Below are 25,724 nucleotides of genomic sequence, written 5' to 3'. Positions count from 1 at the left end.
GAACATAAACACCAGCGTAGGCCAGTTGGGCTGAATGACCTGTTTCAATACTGCACTTTGGATGTAAGTCTATGTAATTAATAGTGAATATCAAAGGCTTGTCTGTTTGCTATATATTTGTAAATAAAGGCCATGCATTTATGAATGCTTATTGCAATGACCTTTTAACACTGACTTATCTCTTGTGCATTACAGTGATGGCTGGGCAGATAGGTATGATGTGACAGATGGCTACCAGCGAGAAGCCACTGGAGGCATAACAATCAAACTCCAATCTCCCGATGTGACATGGTTTGATGATTACTACCTTGAGCTGCGGCCAGAGTCCCACTTCAGTAATCCCTGGTTCCCAGAGTTCTGGCAGCACAGATTTCAGTGCAGGCTGGAAAATGAACAGGAAAATCCTGAATATAACAAGACCTGTGATGGTAAGGAACAGCTGATCTGCTAAACTGTATGTCTCTCTTAACTAACTTGGATGTAATCCCAGCAGGTTGAATTTCATATATTTTATGACTGAATATTCATTAAAATAAATAAATGCATTAAATACATCTCTTCAATGTCCATTGGTGATCTCTTTAACTGTGCTTTAGTTTCAGTTAGTTGTCGTTTTATACTTTAACTTATCAGTTTAAAAAGTGAAATTTATTTAGAAATTTTGGAGTACCTTTTCTCCAGCTAGTCGGCTGCTGGTCCAGTAGGAAAACTGGGTTCATTAGCTTGAGCCAGCAGGGTGCGGGAGGAAAATGTGCACCTCAGAGGCAGATTGCTGGCTATGGGTGGCTGCAATGTTGGGTGGCTTGTCTCGCCTCTGTGTGGGTTTGTGAGAGGGTGGGGGAGCATATTCAGCATGCTCAGGAGTGGGGGAGCCCAAAGGAGCACACAACTTCCTCCTGGGCTCTTCTCCAGCTGGACTGCTAACTGATATTGGGCAGAGCCTGAATAGTGCACACTCTACTCAGTGTTGTCCTAAAATTGCAAACAGGGTCCTATGTATGTCATAGGATCCCAAGTTGCATATTAAAAGGGCCCATCAGCTGACATTGGCGGGTGCTTTGGCCAACTAATGAGAGGCTTGGCCGAAGAGTATCCCAGTCACAGGATCAGCAGGAAAGGGGTGGTCGGTTATTTCCCACCATTTTTGGGTCACTACCACTCCATTTTCACCAGAGGGGAGGCCTTATATCTCCCCCTTTTCAAGATCTTCAAATGTGAAATGTGTGCCTTGCAATTAGGCTATTTGAATATTAGCATACTAAATTCCTTTTCCACAATCTGAATGGAGGTGCCAACTTGTTTATTTTAATCCTTGGATTTGAAGCACTTTGGCATTTCTGAAAAGAAAGGGAAGGTGCTAAATCCATGCAAGCTTTTCTTCATTTCTTTTCACTCTATCCCTTTAAAATGTGCAGCTGGAGCAGAATCCTTTTGAGAACAAATCCTGCTGAAGGTTAGTGTGTTTAGACAATAAATGCAACCAATTAATATAACATATTAGGACCGATAACCTTAAATTTCCCTAAATGAATGGAAAATGCTTCCTATGAGCGCTGCTCTTTGTCAGAAACATCCGATCAGGAATCAACCTTGCTGTACTTTTCTTCTGATTCTGCAATGGCTACTCATAGGAAGAATGAATGGAGTTTTGATTGAGTATTTAGGGTGCATTTGTATGATAATTATAACATCAGTGGGAAGCTGAATCTCTGTCGTAACAATGCTAAACCTGTAGTGTGAATGTGCCTTAGGTTTGATTAGAATGGAGAAAAGAATAAAAAACTTGCCATTATGTCGCACCTGTCAAGTCCTCGGGATGTCCCAAAGCATATTACAACCAATTAATTACTTTAGGATTGCAATCGCTGCTGTTAAGGAGGCAAACATGGCAGCCAATTTGCACACAGCACTGCCAGGGGATTTTTTTTGCACCCAACTGAGAGAGAGATTGGCCTGCAGTTTAACATTACATTTGAAAGACAGTGGGAGCTAAATTTAAAACCACTGAAAATGGCCGCAGGGATCATGATGCATGATTACCCTATACCTGTTGATATGAAATGCAGGCAGCATGCCAACTTTGTGCCGCCTGCGCATTATAATGATCTCTGCATGCAGCCAGTGCTAACCGCACTGTTCATTGGCTGTACATATCTGAAGAGAAAAAATTTGCAGCGCTAAGGGAAAAAGGCAGGGGTGTGGGACTAGCTGAGTAGCTCTTGCAGTGTACTGGCATGGACATGACAGGCCGAATGGCCTCCTCCTGAGCTGCAACCATTCTATAATTCTACGATTCTATGATATCAGCAGGGGTCAAAAACAAAAGTCCTGAGCACCACTTAAAACTAGCTTGCATTGCTAAAAGCTAGCTTGCACCTCTTAAAGGGAAGGTGCTTGTGGCTGAAGTAAGTGCTGGGTGTCCTGGTTTAAGAGCATCTGACTTCGGAAAGAGGAGAAATGGCACAAAAGGGGAGAGAGCAGGTTTAATATTTTCGGATGCTGCACTGGAGGTGGAAACAAGGAGAGATGTCATATATCCGCAGACACGTGGCCAAAAGGCAGTGGGAGCAGATAGCCATGGGGGATCAATGCTCGGAATCAAGCCCCAAGGACTTGAATGCTGTGCTACAGGAAGTTCACGGGTGGTCGAGGTCAGTGAATGCACCTTCAAATACCATATCCCACCAACTGCCCCACTAGCCTCAGTCACTGCTCAATTCACCATATCCCCATCACTCACCTAGCTACAATCTCTTATCAATCAGTAATCATACCTAATATTTCTATGCTTCACTGTACTGTCATATACTTAGCACTGCTGCAAGACACTTACCTACATCTTACAGCTTGCACACACTGGCAGCTATTCAACCATGACAGCCACATCGCCCGAACAGATTTTACATCTCTCACTGGCACATTTCCCTCTCTTTTGCAGACAGGATGACACACATCCAGAGATAGCAAGAGCGAACTGGAGGGGAACAGGCATGCCTGCAAGTCCCACCCCCACAGAGAGGTGATGTTGGTGATTATTGGGATGCTTGTTGCTGAGGCCATGGCCAGCGGTGAGGCTGAATCCATTGAAAATGACAGTATCCTGATACCTAATCCTCCTCCTCAGATTCCACCTGTCCCTCCTCCCACACTCCCCTATGATTTACAAGCTGCAGCTAGTATAAGCATGCACTGCTTATTTTCCTGCCATACCCTCACCACAACCTTACCCATGTGCTTTTTTTTCCTTTCAGAAACCCAAGAAATGTAGCCTGGCCAGCTAGTTGAGAAACCCCATGAAGAGAGTGATGATGAAGACACCATCACTCAATTTCACACTTGCAATCACCAGCTCAGATACTAACACTGCACATATTTTAGAGGAAAGTTTAGAGGTGAGATTGGGATGTGCTGAGGCACTGATCACGAGCAGCCTGTAGCCAGGATAGGAAGCAAGGATAGAACATGTGACAAATCACTGGAGGCTGAGGTTGCACAAGGCTTCCGCTGCAGAGGACACAAATGAGAACTTTAGTGGGGTAGCCTATGGAAGAACACAGATGGTTATGCACAACAAAATGCTTAGTGCAATAGCAGACCTGTCAGAAAGACTGTGGATAACGTCAAGGAGTATGGAAGAGTCTGGCACCAACTTGGCACAGGGCTTTGAGCAGAGCTGGGAGCCCATCCTCTCTAGCATGGAAGTAGTGGCCAACTCCATTCACACATCCGTGGACCCAACCATGATGTGGCCTTTGATGGCCGATGTCACAATTTCCAATACAGTACAAGCAGCAACCACCCAACGTCTGGGTGCTGCAGTGGAAGCTCAGACTGTCATCGTCATGGCTGTGGGTTACAGTGTGCAAAGGGGCTTTCAGGGTGTCACAGCAGTCTGGCAATCTGTCCTCCAACAGATTTTTAGGATTGCTGAAGTACTGCCATGGGGAGTGGCAGTGGGTCCATGAAGCACAAGCCTGCTGTCCTCTCTCAGGATGACAACATTTGTCTTCCTATTCCATCAATGCTCTTGTTGTTGCCTGCCAGTCAGCCAGCCCAGACTGCTGACACTCATTCTAAGATAGTGCAGTCTGAAGCCAGCCTTCTAGGCTCAGAGTTGCTCAATGGTGTCTGCCCTGCCAGTGAAAATCAGAAGCCTTTCATCAGCCTTGTTGCAGCCACTGGGGTAGCACTGCTTAGAAGCACTAGGACAGGTAAAAGCACACTGAAGACAGGCATTAAAGGAATGCTCAACAGTGATCGGCTTACATTTATATGCAATAGGGCATGGTTTGATTTTTAAATTTGGTTTGGAATGTTTATTTTGTGGTGGTATTTATTTTTGCATTGTGCCCAAGCAGACACTGTGATTGTCAGTGACAGAGGGAAGGTAAAGTGTTGAACTGTTGGTGAATCAGGAATTGGGGGTTCCAGTTATTTGTATCACATCAAATTCCAGCCAGCAATAAAGAGACTTTCTAGGTTGCCGCCGCCCTTCCTCTTCCTCTTCTTCCTCCTCCTTCTTCTACTCATGCTCCTGCTGCTCAGCTGCTTGCAGATTAGCTGGTGGCTTGGCTGCCCCCTCAAGATGGTGAGGTTGTGCAGCATGAAGCAGACCAACATGATCCTTGACATCTGCTCTGCTGAGTGCTGCAGGGCTCCTTCAGAGCGGTCCAGGCAGCGGACACATTGTTTAAGTACTCCAATTAGTTGCTCTATCACATTTCATGTGGCAGCATGGCTTTTGTGCTATGCATGTTGCACATGCGTTCACGGGTTGTGCATGGAGTCATGAGACATGTCCTCAGCAGATAGCCCTTGTCATTCAGCAGTCACCTTTTGATTTGGCATGGTGGATCAAATGCATCTGGCACAGTGGAGAGCTGCAGAAAGAAGGAATCCTGACCAGTACCAGGATACCTGCATGACTCTCTGCATTTGGTCACATACCATCAGGACATTGAGGGAATGAATCCCTTTCGGTTCCAATATATGGCCAAGTTGGCAAACGGTGACCACAATACAATGTGCACATGCTCAGTGGCACCTGTTACAGTTGGGAAGCTTGCAATCCTCGAGAAACAGTGTGATCACTGCCCTTGCTTGTCTCTGGCAAGACAGAATGAAATGTAGTCAGCTTTCTTTGGATTGAGAGTCTCAGTAACCTCCCTGACAGCAAACTTCCAGATGTTGCAAATATTTCCAGCTCCAGCCTGGAAGGAGCCAAACACATAAATGTTCATGGCCACGGTCACCTTCACAGTCACTGGCAATTCAGTCCTTGCCCTGCTCTGAGTAGCTAAAGCAGGTGGCAGATTTTGGTGAGGAGAACCTTACTGAAGTACAGTTATCTCACACATTGTTTCTCACTGAGGTTCAGGTAGGAGAATTGCTCCTTGATCACCCTGGACAGATATGGCTTCCTGCTGAGATCCTTTCTCCTGCTCTTCCTCCTCCCTCTTACAGCAAATAATCCTGCTCTGTGTCACCGCTGCTCGTTCTTCCAGTCATGCTGCATTCCAAGGGGAAGGCTTACTAGTGCAACCATGTCTGGGAGTAACTGGTTTGTGCAGAAGCTTTGAAGTCAGCAAAATGTCCTTCAACAGCTATTACACCACTCCCTGCAGAACCTTTGCAACTTGAAGGAACTAAGGAAAGCATCAAACACTTGTAGAAGCCGATTAATATTCAGGTGAAATCAACAAGCAAGCAACCTGTAAGTAATCCCTGTAAATAGTGCTGGTTGGGGGTCTTTTCTGCTGCTGAACGTGTGTTCAGCTGTGCATGATTTTGAGATGGCATCAGCTGGAGCATTGAGCTCCAAAGTGGCACTGCTGGCACCAAATCAGCATTGTGCAAGTCGCGACAGAAATATGCTGTTACGACCAGGTGCAAAATGTTTGTAAGGGTCTGTTACTATTTTCACCTGGTCTTATTGTAACAGGGTTTAATTTTAAAACATAGTGTTTTGAGTTCCCCTTTTTGTGAATCCTTGTTCACAGTTTTCCAATTATAAGACAAAGAAACCAATTCACAGGCTTTCTCATGTTTAAAGAAGAAAGATGAAATTTTATTCAAACTTCAAACTTAAACTCTAATCCGGTTAACGCCTACGGATATACGACACACCCACACTAGCATGCACATGCGATATGACATGCAGATAGGGACAGAAAAGAGAAGAGGAAAATGTAGTAGAGAGGGGTTTGAGGCAATATCTTGCTATGGTGCTTCGAGCTCACTGTTGTCCTTTTGTAAGTAGTCTTGCTTTTTGTTGGTGCCCAGTACTCTTCTTAAAACCTTGTTCACGTAGGAAACCTTTCTCTCTTTGAGTTTCATGTGTTTTCACAAGATTCAGTTCCGTGGGAAGGAGATGGAAGCAGGCAGATAGGAGAGGCTGTAATTCTTGCTTCAGTTCTGGGAGAGATCTTTACTCCATGAGCACACGGCTTTGTCTGTCTTCAAAATCCTTTGTTGGAATTTCAAATTCTCTGCAACAGCCAGTTAGTCATGTGACTAAAACTGGTGTGACCACATCTGTGTATTGGGGAAGTAACTACTGGGTCCCTTTTGTTCTAACACTGCTAGTTCTATGCAAATGTCCTTCCAATCAGGGTCTTGCAATTTTAAGTTTTAATTAAGGGCGGCACAGTGGCGCAGTGGTTAGCACTGCAGCCTCACAGCTCCAGCGACCCGGGTTCAATTCTGGGTACTGCCTGTGTGGAGTTTGCAAGTTCTCCCTGTGTCTGCGTGGGTTTTCGCCGGGTACTCCGGTTTCCTCCCACCACCAAAGACTTGCAGGTTGATAGGTAAATTGGCCATTATAAATTGCCCCTAGTAGAGGTAGGTGGTAGGGGAATATAAGGACAGGTGGGGATGTGGTAGAAATATGGGATTAGTGTAAGATTAGTATAAATGGGTGGTTGATGGTCGGCACAGACTCGGTGGGCCAAAGGGCCTGTTTCAGTGCTGTATCTCTAAATAAATAAAATAAATAAATGTTCATGTGACGAAATCATGTGTGCCTCGTCTTGGCAGGTGGGGGTTTGCCTGACAATGTGTACACGCATTGGTTGCCATTTTGGTCCCCAAACGGCACCTATAGGGTGGAATCTACACAGTCCTGTTGTGGGGGTTGGGATGGGGGCTTGAAAGAGCGACCGGGAGGAATTTCAGAAATAAAAGCGTCAGGTCAGTGGTCTGATGCATTTCTGCTGACAGGAGATTTTCCCAGAGGTGGGCATCACCATCAGAGGCTACCCCCACCCCCCACCCCGGTAGTGGCAGGTAGTCAATCTGCATAATTAACTGCACATTTGAGGGCTGATTGGGGATGCCGCCAGGATCTTCCCAGTGGTGGAGAGACTCCCCCCCACTGAGGGCCAAACCCGACAGGTGTCTAGAGGCAGCTTGTTGGCGTTTGACCTGGGGGGCCTGCACACTCAGCAACAACCCCCCCCACCTTCCCATTGGAGCTGCAGCTATCAGCAGTACACCACTGAATCCACTGGGAATCCTGTGGAGGGGCTTCCCCTCCACAGGGGTGGCCTCACAGCTGTGGCCACTGTATTTTATTAAAGTAAATACCTCTTCAGAGGGCGCCTCAAGATTGAGGCCAACAGTCGTTAAGGAGCTGCCATTGGAACTCATTGAATAGAGTACCAAAGGCAATGGATCGTCATATCAAGTATTTGTCCTTCCGTTGTCATTTACAGAGATGATACAATTAAAAACTCGGTTTATCCTCTGCTACAATATAGCACTCTGGATACCAGCACTGCATCCAAAGGGGTCCTGCCCTTGGTTAGATAGTACACAACAACAACAACTTATAATTATATAGCACATTTAAAGTAATAAAATGTCCAAGGTGCTTCACAGGAGCATTATTAAACAAAATATGACACCGAGCCATTTAAGATGATATTAGGTCAGATGACCAAAAGCTTGGTCAAAGAGGTAGATTTTACAGCAAGTCTTAAATGAGGGTATTCCAGAGCTTAGTGCCTTGGCAACTGAAGGTGTGACTACCAATGATGGAGTGATTAAAATCGGGGATGCCCAAGAGACCAGAATTAGAGGAGCACAGATAGGTCGGGGGTGGTGTTGGGGCTGAAGGAGATTACCGAGATAGGGAGTGGTGAGGCCATGGAGGGATTTGAAAACAAGGATGAGAATTTTAAAATCAAGGCATTGCTTGAACAGGAGCCAGTGTAGGTCAGTGAGCACAGGGGTGATAGGTGAACCGGACTTAGTGTGAGTTAAGATGTGGGCTGCAAAGTTTTGGATGACCTCAAGTTTACGGAGGCTGGCATGTGAGAGACCAGCTAGGAGTGTGATGGAATTATCAAATACGTAGGTAATAAAGGCATGATTGAGGGTTTCAGCAGCAGATGAGCTGAGACAGAGCGAAGTCAGGCAATGGAGGTGGAAATAGGCGATCTTAGTGATGGTGTGAATATGAGATCAGTAGCTCACCTCAGGGTCAAATGTGACCCCAAGGTTGCGACCAGACTATCTTAATCTTAGACTGTTGCCAAGGAGAGGAATGAAGTCGGTAGCTATGGAAGGGAGTTTGGAGCAGGAACCAAAAACAATGGCTTCAGTCTTCCCAATATTTAATTGGAGGAAGTTTCTGTTCATCTAGTGCTGGATGTCCAATAAGAAGGCTAATAATTTAGCAACAATGGAGGAGTTGAGAGAAGTGGTGGTGAGGTAGAGCTGAGTGTCGTCAGCGTACATATGAAAACTAACACTGTGCTTTCGGATGATGTCACTGAGGGATAGCACGTAGTTGAAAAATAGGAGGGAGCAAAGGATAGAGCCTACAGGGACATCAGAGTTAACGGTGTGGGAGTAGGAAGAGAAGCCATTAACAAGTGATTCTCTGGCTCCAATTAGATAGATAAGAATGGAACCAGATGAGAGCAGTCCCACCCAACTGGATGACAGTGGAAAGGCTCTGGAGGAGGATGTTGTGGTCAATCATGTCAAAGGCTGCAGACAGGTTGAGAAGGACGAGGAGGGAAAGTTTACCTTTGTCACAGTTGCATAGGATGTCATTTGTGACTTTGATAAGAGCTGTTTCGGTAAAGTGACAGGGGCGGAACCTGATTGGAGGGATTTAAACATGGAGTTCCAGTAAAAATGGGAACAAACTTGGGAGGTGACAACACATTCAAGAACTTTGGAGAGGAAAGGGAAGTTGGAGATGGTACAGTAGTTTGCAAGGACCATGGGGTCAAGGGTTGATTTTTTTTGAGGAGAGGGATGATGACAGCAGATTTAACGGAGAGTGGGGCAACACCTGAAGAGAGAGAACCATTAACAGTATCAGCTGATATGGTGACCAGGAGGGGAAGTTGGATGGTCAGCAGTTTGGTGAGAATAGGATCGAGAGAACAGGAGGTGGGTGTCATGGACAAGACGAGGGCATGAAGGGAGATCGGAAAGAAACTGGAGAAAGATGCAAATTCAGGGCTAGAGCAGGGAGGAGCGTTATAGGAAGTTTGGTCAGGTGGGCTAGTGGAAGGGAGGGAGTGGCAGAGGCAGTTAATCAGATGGTCTTGATCTTAATGACAAAGAAGTCCATGAGTTCCTTGCACTTATTGTTAAAGATGAGGGTTTTTGTCAGCTTTATGTCTGTTCCAGAAATTTCAAAAACTATAAAACTATACTGAAAAAAATGGCTGCAACATGTAAAGACTTTGGAGGATATTTCTATATTTACATTTAGTCTAAAGAAAATAGCCATCACAAAAACACAGTAGAAAAATTTGGCTGTGTTCGATTTACTATCATTATAAGTAATGATAATCCTACTACTGGCAGGTGTTTACAAGAGCAATAGTGAACATAATATGCAGAAATACCATTAAGCCCATTACTCCTATCAATAGGCCATGCAATAGGCCACACACATTGTAATAAAACATGGAATAAGAAAAATTAAATTTATAAATCCCATTCCTTTCACAGATCATGAAAAGTTGCCCTATAATGGATGCTGTCCAATTAAATAATCTCCTATGAGAGCGTTCTATAGTTTACATCCACCCCCGACAGGAATTGAGCAAAACTTTACTTTATCTCCATACAAAAGAACTTTTATTATTCAGTGCTGGCTCATTACTTTCTACAGACAAGAGGCTCCACGGGCATTAAATAATCCCTTTGAGGAGCACATAGGGGAAAATTGGGTGGAGAGGATTACAAGTCTATAACGGACCTGTCAATATCCTACAAATACTTTAAATGGAAGTTAAGTCAGACAGGCTCCATTACAGGGGAAGAATTCTGGTTGCTCTAAGCACTGTGGAGTTTTGACTCCACAGCATACATGATTTTCTTTCCAAACAGGATCCCCGCCCAGAGTCAGCCAAATTGAGACCCTTGGGTGGCTCCCTGTTGGTTGGGGAACGATGCAGCTGAGGCCACAGTGAAGAAGCAGGTAAGTTTGTGCTTCTGGGGTAGAGATCTTGAGGGGGGGGGTGGGGGTGGAGTTGGTGTTGGGTGGGGTGCAGAATAGTCTGTCGGAGTTGGGGAGTGACCGCGGGGGATTGATGACGGATCAGGAGAAGATATAGGCGGTCGGGGGGGTTAGTGATCGCGCGGGGGGCTCCGATCATTGGCGGTTTGTCCAATCATGGGGGGAGGGGAGAAGAGGGTCAGTGATCGGGGAAGATTTAGGGGTTTGATTGCAGGAAGATTCTGATCGTGGTGGGAAGCAGATTTGTTTGCTGGGAGCTGGGAGGAAGTATTCCTACGCCATCTGTTCCATGAGGAGTGATGGAAAAGCAGGTACTTCTCCCATGCAGCAATCTTCGCCTTCTTTTAGCTGCTGTGTTAAATTTAAAATAGACATAAAATCTGAGGAATGTAGCCTCATTAAAATGACTAACCTGGCTTTGTTGTCTGTCCCCCTACTCCCGTTCTACCATTGTTAAACGCTAATGAGGCGAGTTACATAACGGTTTGGGTTTGAGGATATTAACAATTTTTACGTTTTTTGGTTAAAATTCCTCTTCCTTCAATAAACTTTAGGGGTATTATGAAGTATATGCCAGAATAGATCACTGCAGAAGGCTGCTACTTACTATTGCTTGAATTTATCATTATTTATTTCGAAGTACAGCACTGAAACAGGCCCTTCAGCCCACCAAGTCTGTGCCGACCAACAACCACCCATTTTATACTAATCCTACATTAATCCCATATTCCCTACCACATCCCCACTATTCTCCTACCATCTACCTACACAAGGGGCAATTTACAATGGCCAATTTACCTATCAACCTGCAAGCCCTTGGCTGTGGGAGGAAACCGGAGCACCCGGTGGAAACCCACACAGTCACGGGTAGAACTTGCAAACTCCGCACAGGCAGTACCCAGGATCAAACCCAGGTCACTGGAGCTGTGAGGCTGCAGTGCTAACCACTGTGCTGCCCTTTATTTTCAACTAGCCAAGCCAGTTTTCAATCCAATTAGCTAATTTGACGATCCTTAATTTTCTTTAAAGGCCTTAAACATGCAACTTTACCAAACGTCTTCAAAAAATCCACATAAGTTATAGTCGTGAACAGCTTCATCCAGTTTATTTATCTACTGAAAAAGTACTAGTAAAGCTAGAAGATATGATTTTTTTTTGGAGGGGGAGAATTTTAACCTGGGTGTACGCATGGGTTTAGGTGCAGCTGGTGAGTGAAATCTTAGAAAAATGTCACTGTGCGTGAAGCCAGCTCCAAACCCTGGACTTCTGCACTTCACTCCTGTGAGCTAAGTTGTATGCGAGCAACCCCCTTGGGAGAGGCAGGATGTCAATTTCAGTATGTTAAACACTCAATTAGAGTAATATTGGCATGGGTTTCACAATTTAATTGAGTCCATGGGTTTCCCATGCTTCCTGGAATTTGCGAAAGCAAATGAGAACAAAATGGCAACTGAGGAGGATGAAGACATGACTGTGAAATATGCCAATAATTATTCAATCCTCACAGCTTATTTCCAACCTGCTGTGTGAAAGGGTTTGTTCACAGTGCTTGTACTGAGAGGTTACTTCACACATTTTGGAGGTCTGTATGTCTGATCTGCACTTTGGAGCTGTAATCTATCTGAAAAACATGGGCGCTGCTTAAGCCATCTTAAATTGAGCCTCAGATGAGGATCAAGATGACACCAACAACAGTAAGAGATGTACCAGCAGCACCAGCAACAGCCTGCTGCTCACAGACCTGTAGCTGCCCATGAGAGAGGGAATCAGCAGAAAGGTGCAGGTTGCAGGAGGCCATATCAAGCACACATAAACTACAGGCAGAGCATAAACTTTGTTGACATGTCTGAGGAGGCACAGGGTTTCGCATCAACTGGTGGCAGACATTTTCAGCCTTTGGAACAAGACCTGCTGCCAAGTGGACCTGGTGGCCTTGCTTTTTCAGTCGTTGCCAATGTCGTCACCACAATCAACTTCTTTGCCTCTGGGTCATTCCAGGCCTCTCCCAGAGAAATTTGCAGGATCTTGCAGTCAGCAGCTCGGAAATGCATAAGACAGTCTTTTCTAGTGTCCCCTGTGATGAGTGGGCACTCGTGTTTGTGGCTCTGCCTGGCTTCCCACAGGTGCAGGGTATTATCTACTACATACAAATGGCAATTAAGACATCCCCAGATCACCCAGGAGTGTTTGTCAACTGCAAGGGCTTCCACTCCGTCAATGTGCAGCTGGTGTGCAACCATAAAGTGATCTTATGCTGGTATACACAAGATTGCCGGGCAGCTGCCAATTATGCTATCGTCCTGTGGCAGACAACCCTCTCTGATCTTTTCGCACCTCAAAGCAGAGATAACAGTTGACTGCTCAGAGACAAAAACACTCAAAACATGGTTGATGACACTTCTCAGAAACCCAAGGAATGAGGCCAGGAATGCGACAATAAATGTCATATGACTGCCAGGTATGTCATCAAACAAGTCATTGACATGCTATTCATCATACTTATTAATGACTCAGATGATGAGATGGAAAACTACGTATCCAAATTTGCTGGTGACAAAGATAGGCAGCATTGTAAGCAGTGCAGATGAAAGCATAAAATTACAAAGAGATATTGATAGATTAAATAAATGGACAAAACTGGCAAATGGATCTGAATGTAGTCAAATGTGAGATCATCCACTTTGGACCTAAAAAGGATCGAACAGGGTACTTGCTAAATGGTGAAAAGCTAGAAACAGTAGAGGTCCAAAGAAACTTTTGTAGTCCAGGTACATAAATCATTAAAATGTGATGAACAGGTGCAGGGAATAAATCAAAAGGGCTAATGGAATACTGACCTTTATATCTAGAGGACAGAAGACATGATTCAGCTTTACAAAGCCATGGTTAGACCACACCTGGAGTACTGTAAGTAGTTCTGGGTACCACACCTTAGAAAGAATATATTTGCCTTGGAGGGAGTGCAGTGTAGGTTTAAAAAAATGATACTTGGACTCCAAGGATTAAATTGAGGAGAGATTACACAAACTAAGCTTCTATTCCCTGGAATTCAGAAGGCTAAGGGGTGATTTGATTGAAGTTTTCAAGATGTTAAGGGAAGCAGATAGGATAGATAAGAGAGAAACTATTTCCACTGGTTGGGACATCTTGGACAAGGGGACATAATCTAATATTAGAGCCAGACCTTTCTGCAGTGAAATTAGGAAACGCACAAAGGGCTGAATTTTATTCTCCCGCTACCGGGAGCGGTGGCAAGTGAAAGAAATGGCCACCCGCACGCATGGGCCGCGCGCCGCCGCGCGATCTACAGAGCGGTGGCTCAAGATATTGTGATGGTTGGGCTGGTTTTTTTTTATCCTCCCCCCCCCCCCCCGCCACCGCAACGCTGGCAATGGTGTCAACTGCCTGTACTCAGGCGCCATTTTTAAAGGGCAACCAGACCTGCCACTAAATTTAAATATTTAAAACTGTACCCCCCCATAAACTGCAATAAAAAACAATCGCCCCTTCCCCTCTCCCAATAACACTTGTAGATAATAGTTGCCCTCTTTCCCCCCGCCACAAAAGACTTGCATGCAAGACTTGACCTTTCTTCCCCCCCACCCCCCCAAACTGTTCAAAGTGCAGAGGCCACCCCTTTGCCCCTCCCCTACACTCTTAATGCACATTTGACCCTGTACCACACCCCCCCGCCCCCACGACACTGAAAATCCTAAGCTCCCCCCTCCGCCACCTTGGTGGTGCCAGCTTTCCCTGGACGGAAAAGCGAAGGAGTGTCAGCACTGGCCACCGCTCAGAGGATCCCAGGCAGCAGGCATACAATTTTAAATGTATTAATTTCGATATTCAGTCAGGTCCTGTTGTCCGGGGGTGGGGGGCTGCCACGGAACCTTGCCACCGCCGGTCAGATCGGGCCACTGCCAGTACAATCTTCTGGAAGCCTGCCCCCATCCTGACATCGGGACCTCAACAAATTCCAGCCCAAAGTGTCAGAAGTTTGGAACTCTCTTTCACAAATTGGGGTGTCACAGTGGCGCAGTGGTTAGCGCCGCAGCCTCATAACTCCAGCGATCCGGGTTCCGTTCTGAGTACTGCCTGTGCGGAGTTTGCAAGTTCTCCCTTTGTCTGTGTGGGTTTCTGCCGGGTGCTCTGGTTTCCTCCCACAGCCAAAAACTTGCAGGTTGATAGGTAAATTGGCCATTGTAAATTGCCCCTCGTATAGGTAGGTGGTAGGAGAATGGTGGGGATGTGGTAGAGAATATGGGGTTAATGTAGGATTAGTATAAATGGGTGGTTGTTGGTGGGCCAAAGGGCCTATTTCAGTGCTGTATCTCTAAATAAATTGATACTGGATCAATTGTAAATTTTAAATTCGAGTTTGAAAGATTTCTGTTATCCAAAAGGTATTAAGCAATAAGGGTCAAAGGCAGGTATGAGTTAGATCACAGATCAGCCATAATCTCAATGAATGGCAGAGTAGATTGGAAGGGCTAAAATGCCTGCTCCTGTGCCTATATTCCTACTTTCCTATATTCCTACGTTCCTATGCTGAAGATACACTTTAGCAGATCTAGAGGCACCTTCAGTGCATAACAGCCTGTGTATCCAGAATGGTTGTGGTTTGCTATGCTCTGCACAATATTGCACAAAAGCAAAGTTCGTACCTTCAGGTGGAACAAGGCACAGAGCACAGAGCCTCTGGCAGATATTTCTGAGGAGGAGGAAGAAGCAGAAAGTTATCTAGGCAATGTATCACCAGCAGTGAACATTGCTGCCCAGGGTACCCAGGATGCCCTAATTATTGAAAGGCTCACCTTAGGTCACACCAGTGCGCCCATCCACATACCACAGCACTTGTACGCTCGCCCACTGCCTCACCCCATCTACCCAATGCCACTAACACAAAAACGTCCTGCAAACAACCAGCCTCCCTGTTACAATCCCCATTAATCAGGGTTAATTCAACTTGGTAGCAAGCAGCCAAGAATGGGCATTTCAGGAAAGCAAGAGAATATTTATGTGGCTCAAAAATGAAACAGGAACTTAACATTGTGTAACACACCCATGTGCATACCCTTGTGCAACTACAAAACTTTACTCCTCTTCCTAGTGCTTCTACGTGGTACAACCCCTCCGGCTTCAGCAGAGGCAACCTGCTCAGATTCCTGCTCTGACAGCTGAGATGCTATTGGCCGATGGCCTCTGGGTTTTGGAGCCCTTGAGGGTCCTACCAATGTTTGCTTCAGCTGCACCTGTGCAGGGCAGACTCGGCCATCCGGACACTAGGCAGCATGTAGGGTACTGGCTGCGGTGGGGGAGGGAAATGGGTGTAAGTGGAAGCGTTTTAAGTGGAGTCCTTACTTCCATGCCTCCTTTCAGAATCATCATTTTGATAGCACAGCTACACTCCTCTGTTATCAATGTGCTGGAGAGCACTTTGGTGCAGATCACTACAGCACATTTTAAGGCAGAAGACATGTTGGAATCCAAAGTGTTGTGACACCAGCACGCTTTGTTGAATGATTTTGTTTAATCCACTGACTGGAGATCTGCATTTATATATTTTTTAAAAGGAATAGAAAAGATGACTTTTTCTAGCAGCTTAAGATGACCATCTAGTTTGCAACACTGTATCTTACATTGCAAGGCCTGTGAGGTGGAGATGAAATGCCTGCTCAGCCCAGCGAGATCCAAGACCCAGAACGTTTAAGGGAACTGTCTATTCTTTTTATCAAGAAGAAATACACTGCTAACTACTATGCTTGAATCACTGGGTGACTGTCATGCGACAAGCCCCTTTCCCCCACTATGCTTTTAAGCTGGTGTTACTCTGCAGCAGCAAGAAGAAGTATCTGAACTCTCTCTCTCTCTCTCTCTCCCTTTCTCTCTCTCTCTTTGTTAAACTCCAGAAAACCTGTCTGATTGGTTCTTATGATCACAGCAAGTAAGTCATCAAACACCTACTGAATTGGCCAGTACATCCACTTTAAACCTGCTGCGGTCAAACAAGGAGAGGGCAAAGTGGGAAGCCCGTTGACCCCTCCTCCCCTTACTGTAACAATGTACACAGCCATGGTCAAGGTGTGCATGGACTCATTTGATTGCTGTGTTTGAAGTTCCACAGAGTTGGCCACACTATCGATGCCAGGAGACATCCACGCAATGCCCTGTGACACCGATACACTTTTGCTTGAGTCGGGCTCCTTCATTCACTCTGCAATCAAAGTCAGTGTGGTTGGAAGGCCTGTCAGTGCATTGTACATTCTCTGCTGCTCCTCATTGATTCTCCTTTTCATTGATAACCTCTGGGATACAGCATCTGTGTCCAGTTGAGCAGAGCTCGGAGAGGATTCTGCCTTCTGATGCGAGCTCTCCATAGCTGTCCCAGCCACCACCCTCTGCTCTTGCTCACTCGTGAAGGGTGAGTTACCAGGCGAAAAGCAAACTATGTGTCAAATTGAAATAAAAACAGGAAATGCTGGAAATACTCAGCAGGTCTGGCAGCATCTGTGGAGAGAAGCAGAGTTAACGTTTCAGGTCAGTGACCCTTCTTCAGAACTGGCAAATATTAGAAATGTGAAAGGTTTTAAGCAAGTAAAGTGGGGGTGGGGCAAGAGATAAGAAAGGAGAAGGTGTAGATCTGTCTAACTGGTCCCACTGAAGTGAGTATCTGAGCTGGTGCATGGTAAGCATGTGTCCTAAGTCAATGCCCCCTCAAAATGAATCAGCTACCTGAGGACTCATCATCCACAAGATCCATGGTCTCCTGCTGCATGTGTGAAGGACCTGGTAAAGAGAAAGATATGAATTAGTTACGTCCAGGTGAGTATGTTGCAAATTTCTCACTATGCGGATGATCATATTTCACTCACTGTTGCAATCAAGTGAACATGACTGAGTATTGTATGACAATTGTTTTGCCTAACAAATTTGATTGAATTTTTTGAGTATGTGACCAGGTGTGTAGATGAGGGTAGTGCAGTTGATGTAGTTTACATGGATTTCAGCAAAGCCTTTGACAAGGTCCCACATGGGAGACTTATCAAGAAAGCAAATGCACATGGGATACAAGGTAACTTGATAAGGTGGATTCAAAATTGGCTTAGCTGTAGGAGACAGAGAGTGATGACAGACGGCTGTTTTAGTGACTGGAAGCCAGTGTCCAGTGGCGTACCACAGGGATCTGTGCTGGGTCCCCTATTGTTTGTCATTTAGATAAATGACATGGATGACTGTGTGGGGGGTAGGATCAGTAAGTTTGCAGATGACACAAAGATTGGCCGAGTGGTTAACAGTGAGGTGGAGTGTCTTAGGTTACAGGAAGATATAGACGGGATGGTCAAATGGGCAGAAAAGTGGCAGATGGAATTTAACGCTGAAAAGTGTGAGGTGATACACTTTGGAAGGAGTAATATGACACGGAAGTATTCAATGAATGGCCTGATACTGGGAAGTTCCGAGGAACAAAGGGACCTTGGCGTGTTTGTCCATAGATCTCTGAAGGCAGAAGGGCAGGTTAATAGGATGGTGAAAAAGGCATATGGGACACTTGCCTTTATCAATCGAGGCATAGATTACAAAAGCAGGGAGGTCATGTTGGAGTTGTACAGAACTTTGGTAAGGCCACAGCTGGAGTACTGTGTGCAATTCTGGTCGCCACATTATAGGAAGGATGTGATTGCATTGGAGGGAGTGCAGAGGCAATTCACCAGGATGTTGCCTGGGATGGAACATTTAAGCTAAAAAGAGAGGTTGGATAGGCTTGGGTTGTTTTCGCTGGAGCAGAGAAGACTGAGGGGTGACCTGATCGAGGTGTACAAGATTATGAGGGGCATGGACAGGATGGATAGGGAGCAGCTGTTCCCCTTAGTTGAAGGGTCAGTTACGAGGTGTCACAAGTTTAAGGTGAGGGGCGGGAGGTTTAAGGGGGATTTGCGGAAGAGCTTTTTTACCCAGAGGGTGGTGATGGTCTGGAATGCCCTGCCTGGGAGGGTGGTAGAGGCAGGTTGCCTCACATCCTTTAAAAAGTACTGGATGAGCACTTGGCACACCATAACATTCAAGGCTATGGGCCAAGTGCTGGCAAATGGGATTAGGTAGACAGGTCAGGTGTTTTAATGCATCGGTGCAGACTCGATGGGCTGAAGGGCCTCTTCTGCACTGTATTATTCTGTGATTCTGTGATTCTGTGACAAGTGGGTTGCTAATACTTAATTAGTTACCTGGGAGATCCCCAGTTCCCATAGCCAAGGACCCTGAAACTTCACTGAAACACTGGAGAACCACCTTGCATTCTCTCTGTCTCCCTAATGTTCTGCACTCTCCTCTGCAATGGGAGAAAGCACAAACCTATAAGGCTGTAAGAACAGGTGTTCACCTGAAGGATGCAGCGCAGATATGGTGAGGGTCACTATCAGGGAGAGGCATGAAATTGCATAAGGATCAAGTTGAAGTACCAGTGGTAGAGGGATAGATGGGGATGTCAGGAAGTACATAGAAAGAGATGGATGGCTGTGCTTGCAAGGTAAGTAGGTGTGAAGAGTGATTTTTTGGAATAGACTGAACACGGCAGAGTGAGGGGGTGGGTGATTCACACAGCAGGATGTAAGTGAATGTGCAAATGTACTCCCCCTTTCCTGACCTGGTTAGGTCATTAAAGCATTTCCTGCATTGAATCCAGCAGTGTGGCACAGTGCTCCTGTTACTGGCCTCCAGGAAGAGCTGCAGCCACACCTTCTTTGTGACAGCAGCAGGTTTCTTCCTCCCGCTGCTGGGAGCAAGCATCTTTCTCTGTATCCTCACTGCCCCCAGCAGCATATCAAGGGAGTAGTCCTGGAAAAGGAGCACAACCTTGGAGTGTCCTGACTTCATTGTCAGACCTTGTTTTCTCTTGCTTCCAACAGCAAACTCCTTCACATTGCATCTTTGGATTGGCCCTCTTACATACTGAAGTTGAGCTGCCGCATAATGGATGCCAACCCTGGTAATAAAATGATAATGAGCTGAGTGCATCAAAATGCCAATGACAGACACACTGAATTTGCATCTGGGTTTCCCACGTGATATCAGAACATTCCCATTCCCAGTGTACCTGCAAGTTAATATCGAGACCACTGTTTCCGGCCCTGACTTTCATCAGAACTGGAAGAAGTTAGAGACGTAACTATTTTTAAGAAAGTGCAGAATCAGGTAAAAAGGGCAGGGGACAGAATCACCTATCACAAACCTTTGTTCTTTCCTTCCCCTACCATCAACTCTGCCATCCTCCCTCTTTCTTCCCATGGCTGCACACTTGTTTAAAAACTGTTAAATCTTGAATTTCTTCAGTTCTGATTAAAGATCATCAACCTGAAATGTTAACTCAGTTTCTTTCTCCACGCACTCTCTCTCCAGATGCTGCCTGACCTGCTGAGTGTTTCCAGTATTTTCTGTTAAGTAAATGAGATAGCTGCAGCAGCAATACGGAGTGGTATTATATCAATTCATATCAGTCATTGCCTGTACTATGAAATCCTTTTAATGGGGCCATGTTAAATGAATGCCAAGCCTGCACAAGAGGGGTTTTATTGGTTATATTATGGGGAGGGGACTGATCCATTTTTTGCAAACAGAAATTGCTCTCAAGTTCCATCAAATGCAGATACTGAATTGGATTTTGAATGCACAAACATTGATAACAGTTACACATTTTATTCCTAAATAGAGCAATGGAGATAGTTGCCTGTGGAGATGATGGCATACTCCTAGCATTAATTTAATGATGCTGTATCTTATTTTGTGGTGTCTACTGTAATTGTGGGAAGTATTAATAGCTTTCTAATTTTAAAATATAGTTGTTTACCTAAGTTGCACAATTACTTGGCTAATTACAGCCCAAATTCTGTTATTCCATTTGAACTATTAAGTAACTGAGGAATTTAATGGTTTGTGTTCTATTTAATGCCCTGCAATTGTAGTTGAGTTAATATTCAAAAATTATTACCATAGACTACATAATGCCTATTCTAGTAGGCCTATTCTGTTTGCCCCAGTAAAGCAAGAAGTAGTGAAGAAGATTTTGAGGGTGTTATTACAGACATTCTAAACTGGGAGTTCAACAATAAAAGGTCTCGGGTCATTTTAACTTTGAGTGAAATGGGCAATGTTGAATTCAGCATCCAGTATACACCTCACCCAATTTTCCTTTCCATTGACTTAAATTTACCGACCCCACCAACTTCTTAAAACTCTTTAGTATGTATTTAGAGCAATAATATGGCCCCCTGTGAAGCTCCACCCTGGCTATACATGCACCATATACCGAATTTGACAACTAAGCTGAAGCAGCAAAGATCAGCTCATTTACATAATCTTTTTGTCCTCTGGGTGCATCACTTATGGTGCATCGGGAGTATCATTGTCAGAATGTTTGGTACCAACAGTCGGTATTTATTATGCTCCATGTACTTTTCTGGTGCTGAGGTTGGAGGGGGTGGGGGGGGGGGGGGGGGTGGGGGGGGTGGTGGGGGGGTGGGGAAGAACACCAGGATTAGGTAGTGAAGATGCAGGGAATGGGTGGCAAGAAATATTTGTAATGGGGTCACTGCTTTGGTGCCAATTCCAAACAGATTCTAAGCAGCTGTTCAGGTGCTCCAGCTGCATAATGGGAAGACCACCCAATTTAAATAGGTTGGGGGGCCTAATGAGCCTTTTGCACAAGGGAATTTTATGGGGCCTGCAAGAGCGACTTTTGTGATGGATGGGGTGATTTAATTAGGGGGGAGATGATATTTTGCATTCCCAAAGGCGGGTTTTATTTTGGAGATTACGTCAGCGGCATGTTTGTGACGGGTCTGGGTTCACTCAATCCTGTGTCGGCTTCCAGCTTTGCATACATTTGCATAGCATGAATACTCATTACCTTTTTATAATTAATACAAATTAGGTCCTACCTGCCAGATTAATTCAGCGGCGCACGGGAATCTTGTGGCACCTGGTTGATGTTTGTTTAAAGGTGGTGTGCACCAGTTGGTTTTGTGCAATTGTCTGAGGTCAGTGATTTTCTTGCTTGAACTGTTTGGCACAAGGAAGGCCAACATTGGAATGGATGTTTGGCTCCAGACGCGGGACCAGCAAGGGAGATCCTTTTGCAGTGATGATGGTGAAGGCTTGAGGAGTGTGGTATAAAGGGTGGAGGTGCAGGGGAGGGAAGTTGGGGAGGACAAAGGGTGGGATCTTGGGTGCCTTGGGGTGCAGGGAAAGGAATGGTCTAGTGTTCAGAGTGTGGACTAGATGGTGCTGGCGGGGATGGGGGGGTGGGGGCAGGGACGGTGTTTGGAGCAGATAATGCATGTGATGGTCATGACTGTTCTAAAGAGGGGTGAGTACTGACAACATCGGGGTCCTGTGGGGTGAACTCAGGGTACTGGCTGGTGGAGGGAACAGCCACAGTCACAGGGGGCAGTTGGATTCGATAGGGGGAAGGTCTAAACTTGGGGTTGGGTATTCGTTGGAATCATAGGGAGGAGAACAGGACTTGGCAATTACATTAAGGTGGATAACTGGAGGATCTAGGATGAGAGTGGGCATATTGATAGTGATGGGTGTAGGCACGGGGGGGAGAGATGGCATGTGAAAGTCAATAATGATCCAGTCCATGGTAATAAGGGAGGTTCAAGGATCACCGAGGGAAGGTTCAAGATAATGTTGGGTGGGTCAAGGGTGAAAGGTGCAGGCTGGAAGGTGGGGAAACTTGCCCCGAAAGTTATCCACACCATTTTTCCAAATGATACTATAAACTATGTGGTCATTCTAGGAATGTAAATCAAAGTGGGAGGAGACCAGTGTGAGTGGGTGGATTTTAGGCTATGGGCAATGCTAGGCACATACAAGCTATCAGCTCATGACTTCAATGGTTGAGCTTCATTGGAAAACAAGGTTTAAGTTTAATGCTTGTCTCCTTCAAATAGTTGCAAAACTGCAAAGATATAGGTCTCATACACCCAATATTCTTCCTACCCTGGGAACAAGAGCAGAGGAAGGCTCTTGCAGCTCAGCGGCTGATGTTGCAATGCCAGCAGCAGGCAACACAAGTGGGGGAGGCTGCTCAGAATCCAGGGAAGGCATAATAGATGATGGCGCTGGCGTGTCAGTGCATCCTCAGGACAAGGACAAATTACCTTCAGATGTCGGAGAGGCAATGTCAGAGACGTCTGAGGATGTCATGTGAGAAGGTCACTGAAATTTATGGCATCATGCAGCAAGACCTGCAACCATGTAGTTTTGGTGGGAACCCTAGGCAGTTGCCTTCAAGGTGACTGCAGCATTCAATGTTTTCAGGGCTCAACAGGCGACACATGTGGCATCTCACAGGCCGCAAATCACAGGTGCTAAAAGAGATGAGCAATGCCCTATTCTGTCATGTCAATGATTTCATCTATTTCCCAATAGACAAGGACAGCCAGGCAGCAAGGTCAGCGCCTATTGGCACCATCGCTCATTTCCCTAAAGTGCAAGGGATGATCAACTGCACTCATGTGGCCATTAGAGCCCCCTGGAACCAGACAGCTACATTTGTTCATCACAAAGGCTTTCACTCTGAGTGTTCAACTGGTTTGTGACCACAGGTGAAAAATCATGCAGGTCTCTGTTCATTTCCCAGAGTGCTGTCACGCCTCATACATTTTGTGAAACTCACAACTAATGGGAATTTTTGAACTACCAGCCCAAGTTGATGGCTGGATCCTGGGTGACAAGGGTTACCCCCTTTGTACATGGCTAATGGCACCAATGAGGCATCCCCAAATCTTGAAGAGCGATACAATGCAGCTCACACCTCCACCAGAGCCACCGTCGAACAGGCCATTGGTTTGCTGAAAATGCGCTTCCCCTACCTTGGAGGGGCTCTGCAGTGTGCACCACAGATGGTGTCACGAGTAGTCATAGTCTGCTGTTCACTGCACAACCTGTTAATGCAACGCGAACATCTTTTGCAGGAAAGAGGAATGGGAGGAGCACCACTCCTCTTGGGATGAGGAAGAATTTGAAGAGCCTGAAGAGGAGGCTTTTAATGTGAATGAGCACTTAATGGATGTTACGGCCATGGAGAGACATGCACGGGACATCAGACAACCTTATCCTTGCTTGTTTTAGCCAAGAGTGAGGCATGTAAATGTTTACAGATCCAATGCAAAATCTACTTTACCTTCCTGGGATGTTCATATACCCTGTAAGTGTAAACATTGCTGCAATCTAAATGCAGGCGTCCTGTACCATCAACAATTGCACCTGCAGTGGAGCTGTGCTGAACGCACAGTCTCTTGGAAACTGCATTTAAAACAACCTGTGGCTCACTGGAGCAAGTGAAATCAGCTACACCATAACATCACTTTGAATAGACCTGTACCTTCTAACAGATCTGGGTTATGCTGGAGTTGAAAAAACTTCTGTGCAAAGCACAGAAGGGCGGGCCTACTAAATCTACATATGAAGGTATATCGCTACGGAAAACGTAGAATATTATAAGCTACAACACGCTGACAGTGAAGACTAAAGAATCAAATGTCAACGTTAAGAATACAATGGGCATGTCTGCCAATCCTTTTGTAAGCATCAAAGCATGCCAGCAATAAAGCATCCATAATCATTATGTTTCTCTCCTTGGCAAGTTTAAATTATAAATGAGAATGTTTCAAAGAATAAAGCAAATAAATGTATAGATAAATATGAACACTTGCAAAAAAACTATCTTAAACACCTGCTCCCCCTTTACATACTCAAAATTCCTTGCATTTACGTTTTCTCCCACTATGTCTTGGTGCTACCCCAACATCATTATCAGCTGAGGTGGAGGCAGTCTGCTCATTGCGTTGCCCCCGTTGCTCTGGATGACCGTGGCAGGTGTCCTCTGGAGAATTGGGGCCTTGATGGCTCCATCCTGCTGGGGGTCTGCAGCACTGGTGTTTGAGTATCCTCGGTATGCTCGTCTGCTGGAGGTAAGGGGGTCCATATCCAGGGGGGAAGATGAGACGCCACTTACCCTGGGGTGTCCTGAGAGGAAAGCCCAGGACAGCTGGCATGTACTCTTTTCTCCACCTGGGTGCACAATGGCACTTGTGCCTTTCTCCCTGTGGGGAAGGGGCACCTGGAGGGAGATCCAGGTTCTTCATTCCCCTCTCGCATAACACTGCTGCATGGAGCCCATGGCTATAGTGATGGAGTGCAGGCCAGAGCGCATATGGCTCGAGTGCTCAACCTGGCTCTCTATGGCGGTCACCAACTTCTCCATTGAGGTAGCCATACGCTTATATGCCTGGGACATGGCAGCTGTCATGGAGTCCTCCACACAACTCCGGCAATATTTTTCCCGTGTGATCGCTGTACTGCCAGTAGAATTCTTGTAGCCTCAATCGGAGGACCATCATGAGTGTGGGGCTGAGCAGGGGCCTGGACCCCAGTAATCCTCTAATTGTCAGGGTGCCGGGCTGTAACATGCTCCCTCAGCTGCTGGGAGGTGTCTGACTCATGGCCACCAGATTGTGACACTGCTTCTAATCTCAAACTCCCCACGGACCATGTGGATGTATCAGGGCTGGCAAAGGTGACAGAAGTGGCAGGTGATGGTGCACCTTCTGGGGCATTGGCATCATCTTCCGCAGAGGCGGTGTCATCAGCTTCCTGGTGTCCCATCATGTGAGTGTAGGCACCTGCAGTGGAGAACAACCAGAAGCACATTAAGCATCAACACAGCAGGAGCTCGTCATGTTTTCACATGATCCTCCTGTGTGCACATATGGCATCAACAGTAAGATTTACACTTCATCCTTGCGCTTAGAGGATCCAGCCTCGCCATCCGTGATGACTCTTTCTCCCTCCTCTCCAGCAATCTGCACTGTCTCCTCCTCAGCTGGGTTTAGGATTCTGATATCTGGGACACCAACCCTGTTTTGTTCTATTCCCTTTGGTTGTGGGTGTTCTTGTCCTGCATGAGAAAGTGCTGAATTAATGACATGTCAAGTGCAGCCTAACACCTATTGTCTACATGCATCGACATCACTCATTCTGCATTTAAGCGCAACCAGATGACAGACTTCTGCACGTTCTACAGAATCAATTGCTATATGGCACCAAGGCTGAACATGCATTCGAACGCATGGCATGGCTGCCCACTGACAGACAAAGTGTTACGGAGCCCACGAGATAAACATTTGTACAGCTTCAGGCATATCACTTACCCTCACCGATCTGAGCAAGTTGTTCA

At 45.8% G+C, this 25,724-nt stretch overlaps 1 protein-coding gene across 2 annotated transcripts in view; it reads left to right on the top strand.

Moving 5' to 3' along the window:
• The window catches only part of grm5b (glutamate receptor, metabotropic 5b), a 755,124-nt gene that overhangs the window by 540,454 nt on the left and 188,946 nt on the right, over nucleotides 1-25,724 (top strand). For both annotated transcript variants that reach the window (XM_068033978.1, XM_068033977.1), the window contains exon 3: nucleotides 196-428. In XM_068033978.1, coding sequence (XP_067890079.1) covers nucleotides 196-428 — 233 coding nt within the window. The remainder of the gene's footprint in view (nucleotides 1-195; nucleotides 429-25,724) is intronic.

The sequence above is a fragment of the Heterodontus francisci genome, chromosome 6 (genome assembly GCF_036365525.1).
Source record: "Heterodontus francisci isolate sHetFra1 chromosome 6, sHetFra1.hap1, whole genome shotgun sequence".
In the NCBI taxonomy this organism is placed as follows: domain Eukaryota; kingdom Metazoa; phylum Chordata; class Chondrichthyes; order Heterodontiformes; family Heterodontidae; genus Heterodontus; species Heterodontus francisci.
Note: the sequence above shows the minus strand (reverse complement) of the source record. Positions and strands in the feature narration are given on the sequence as shown.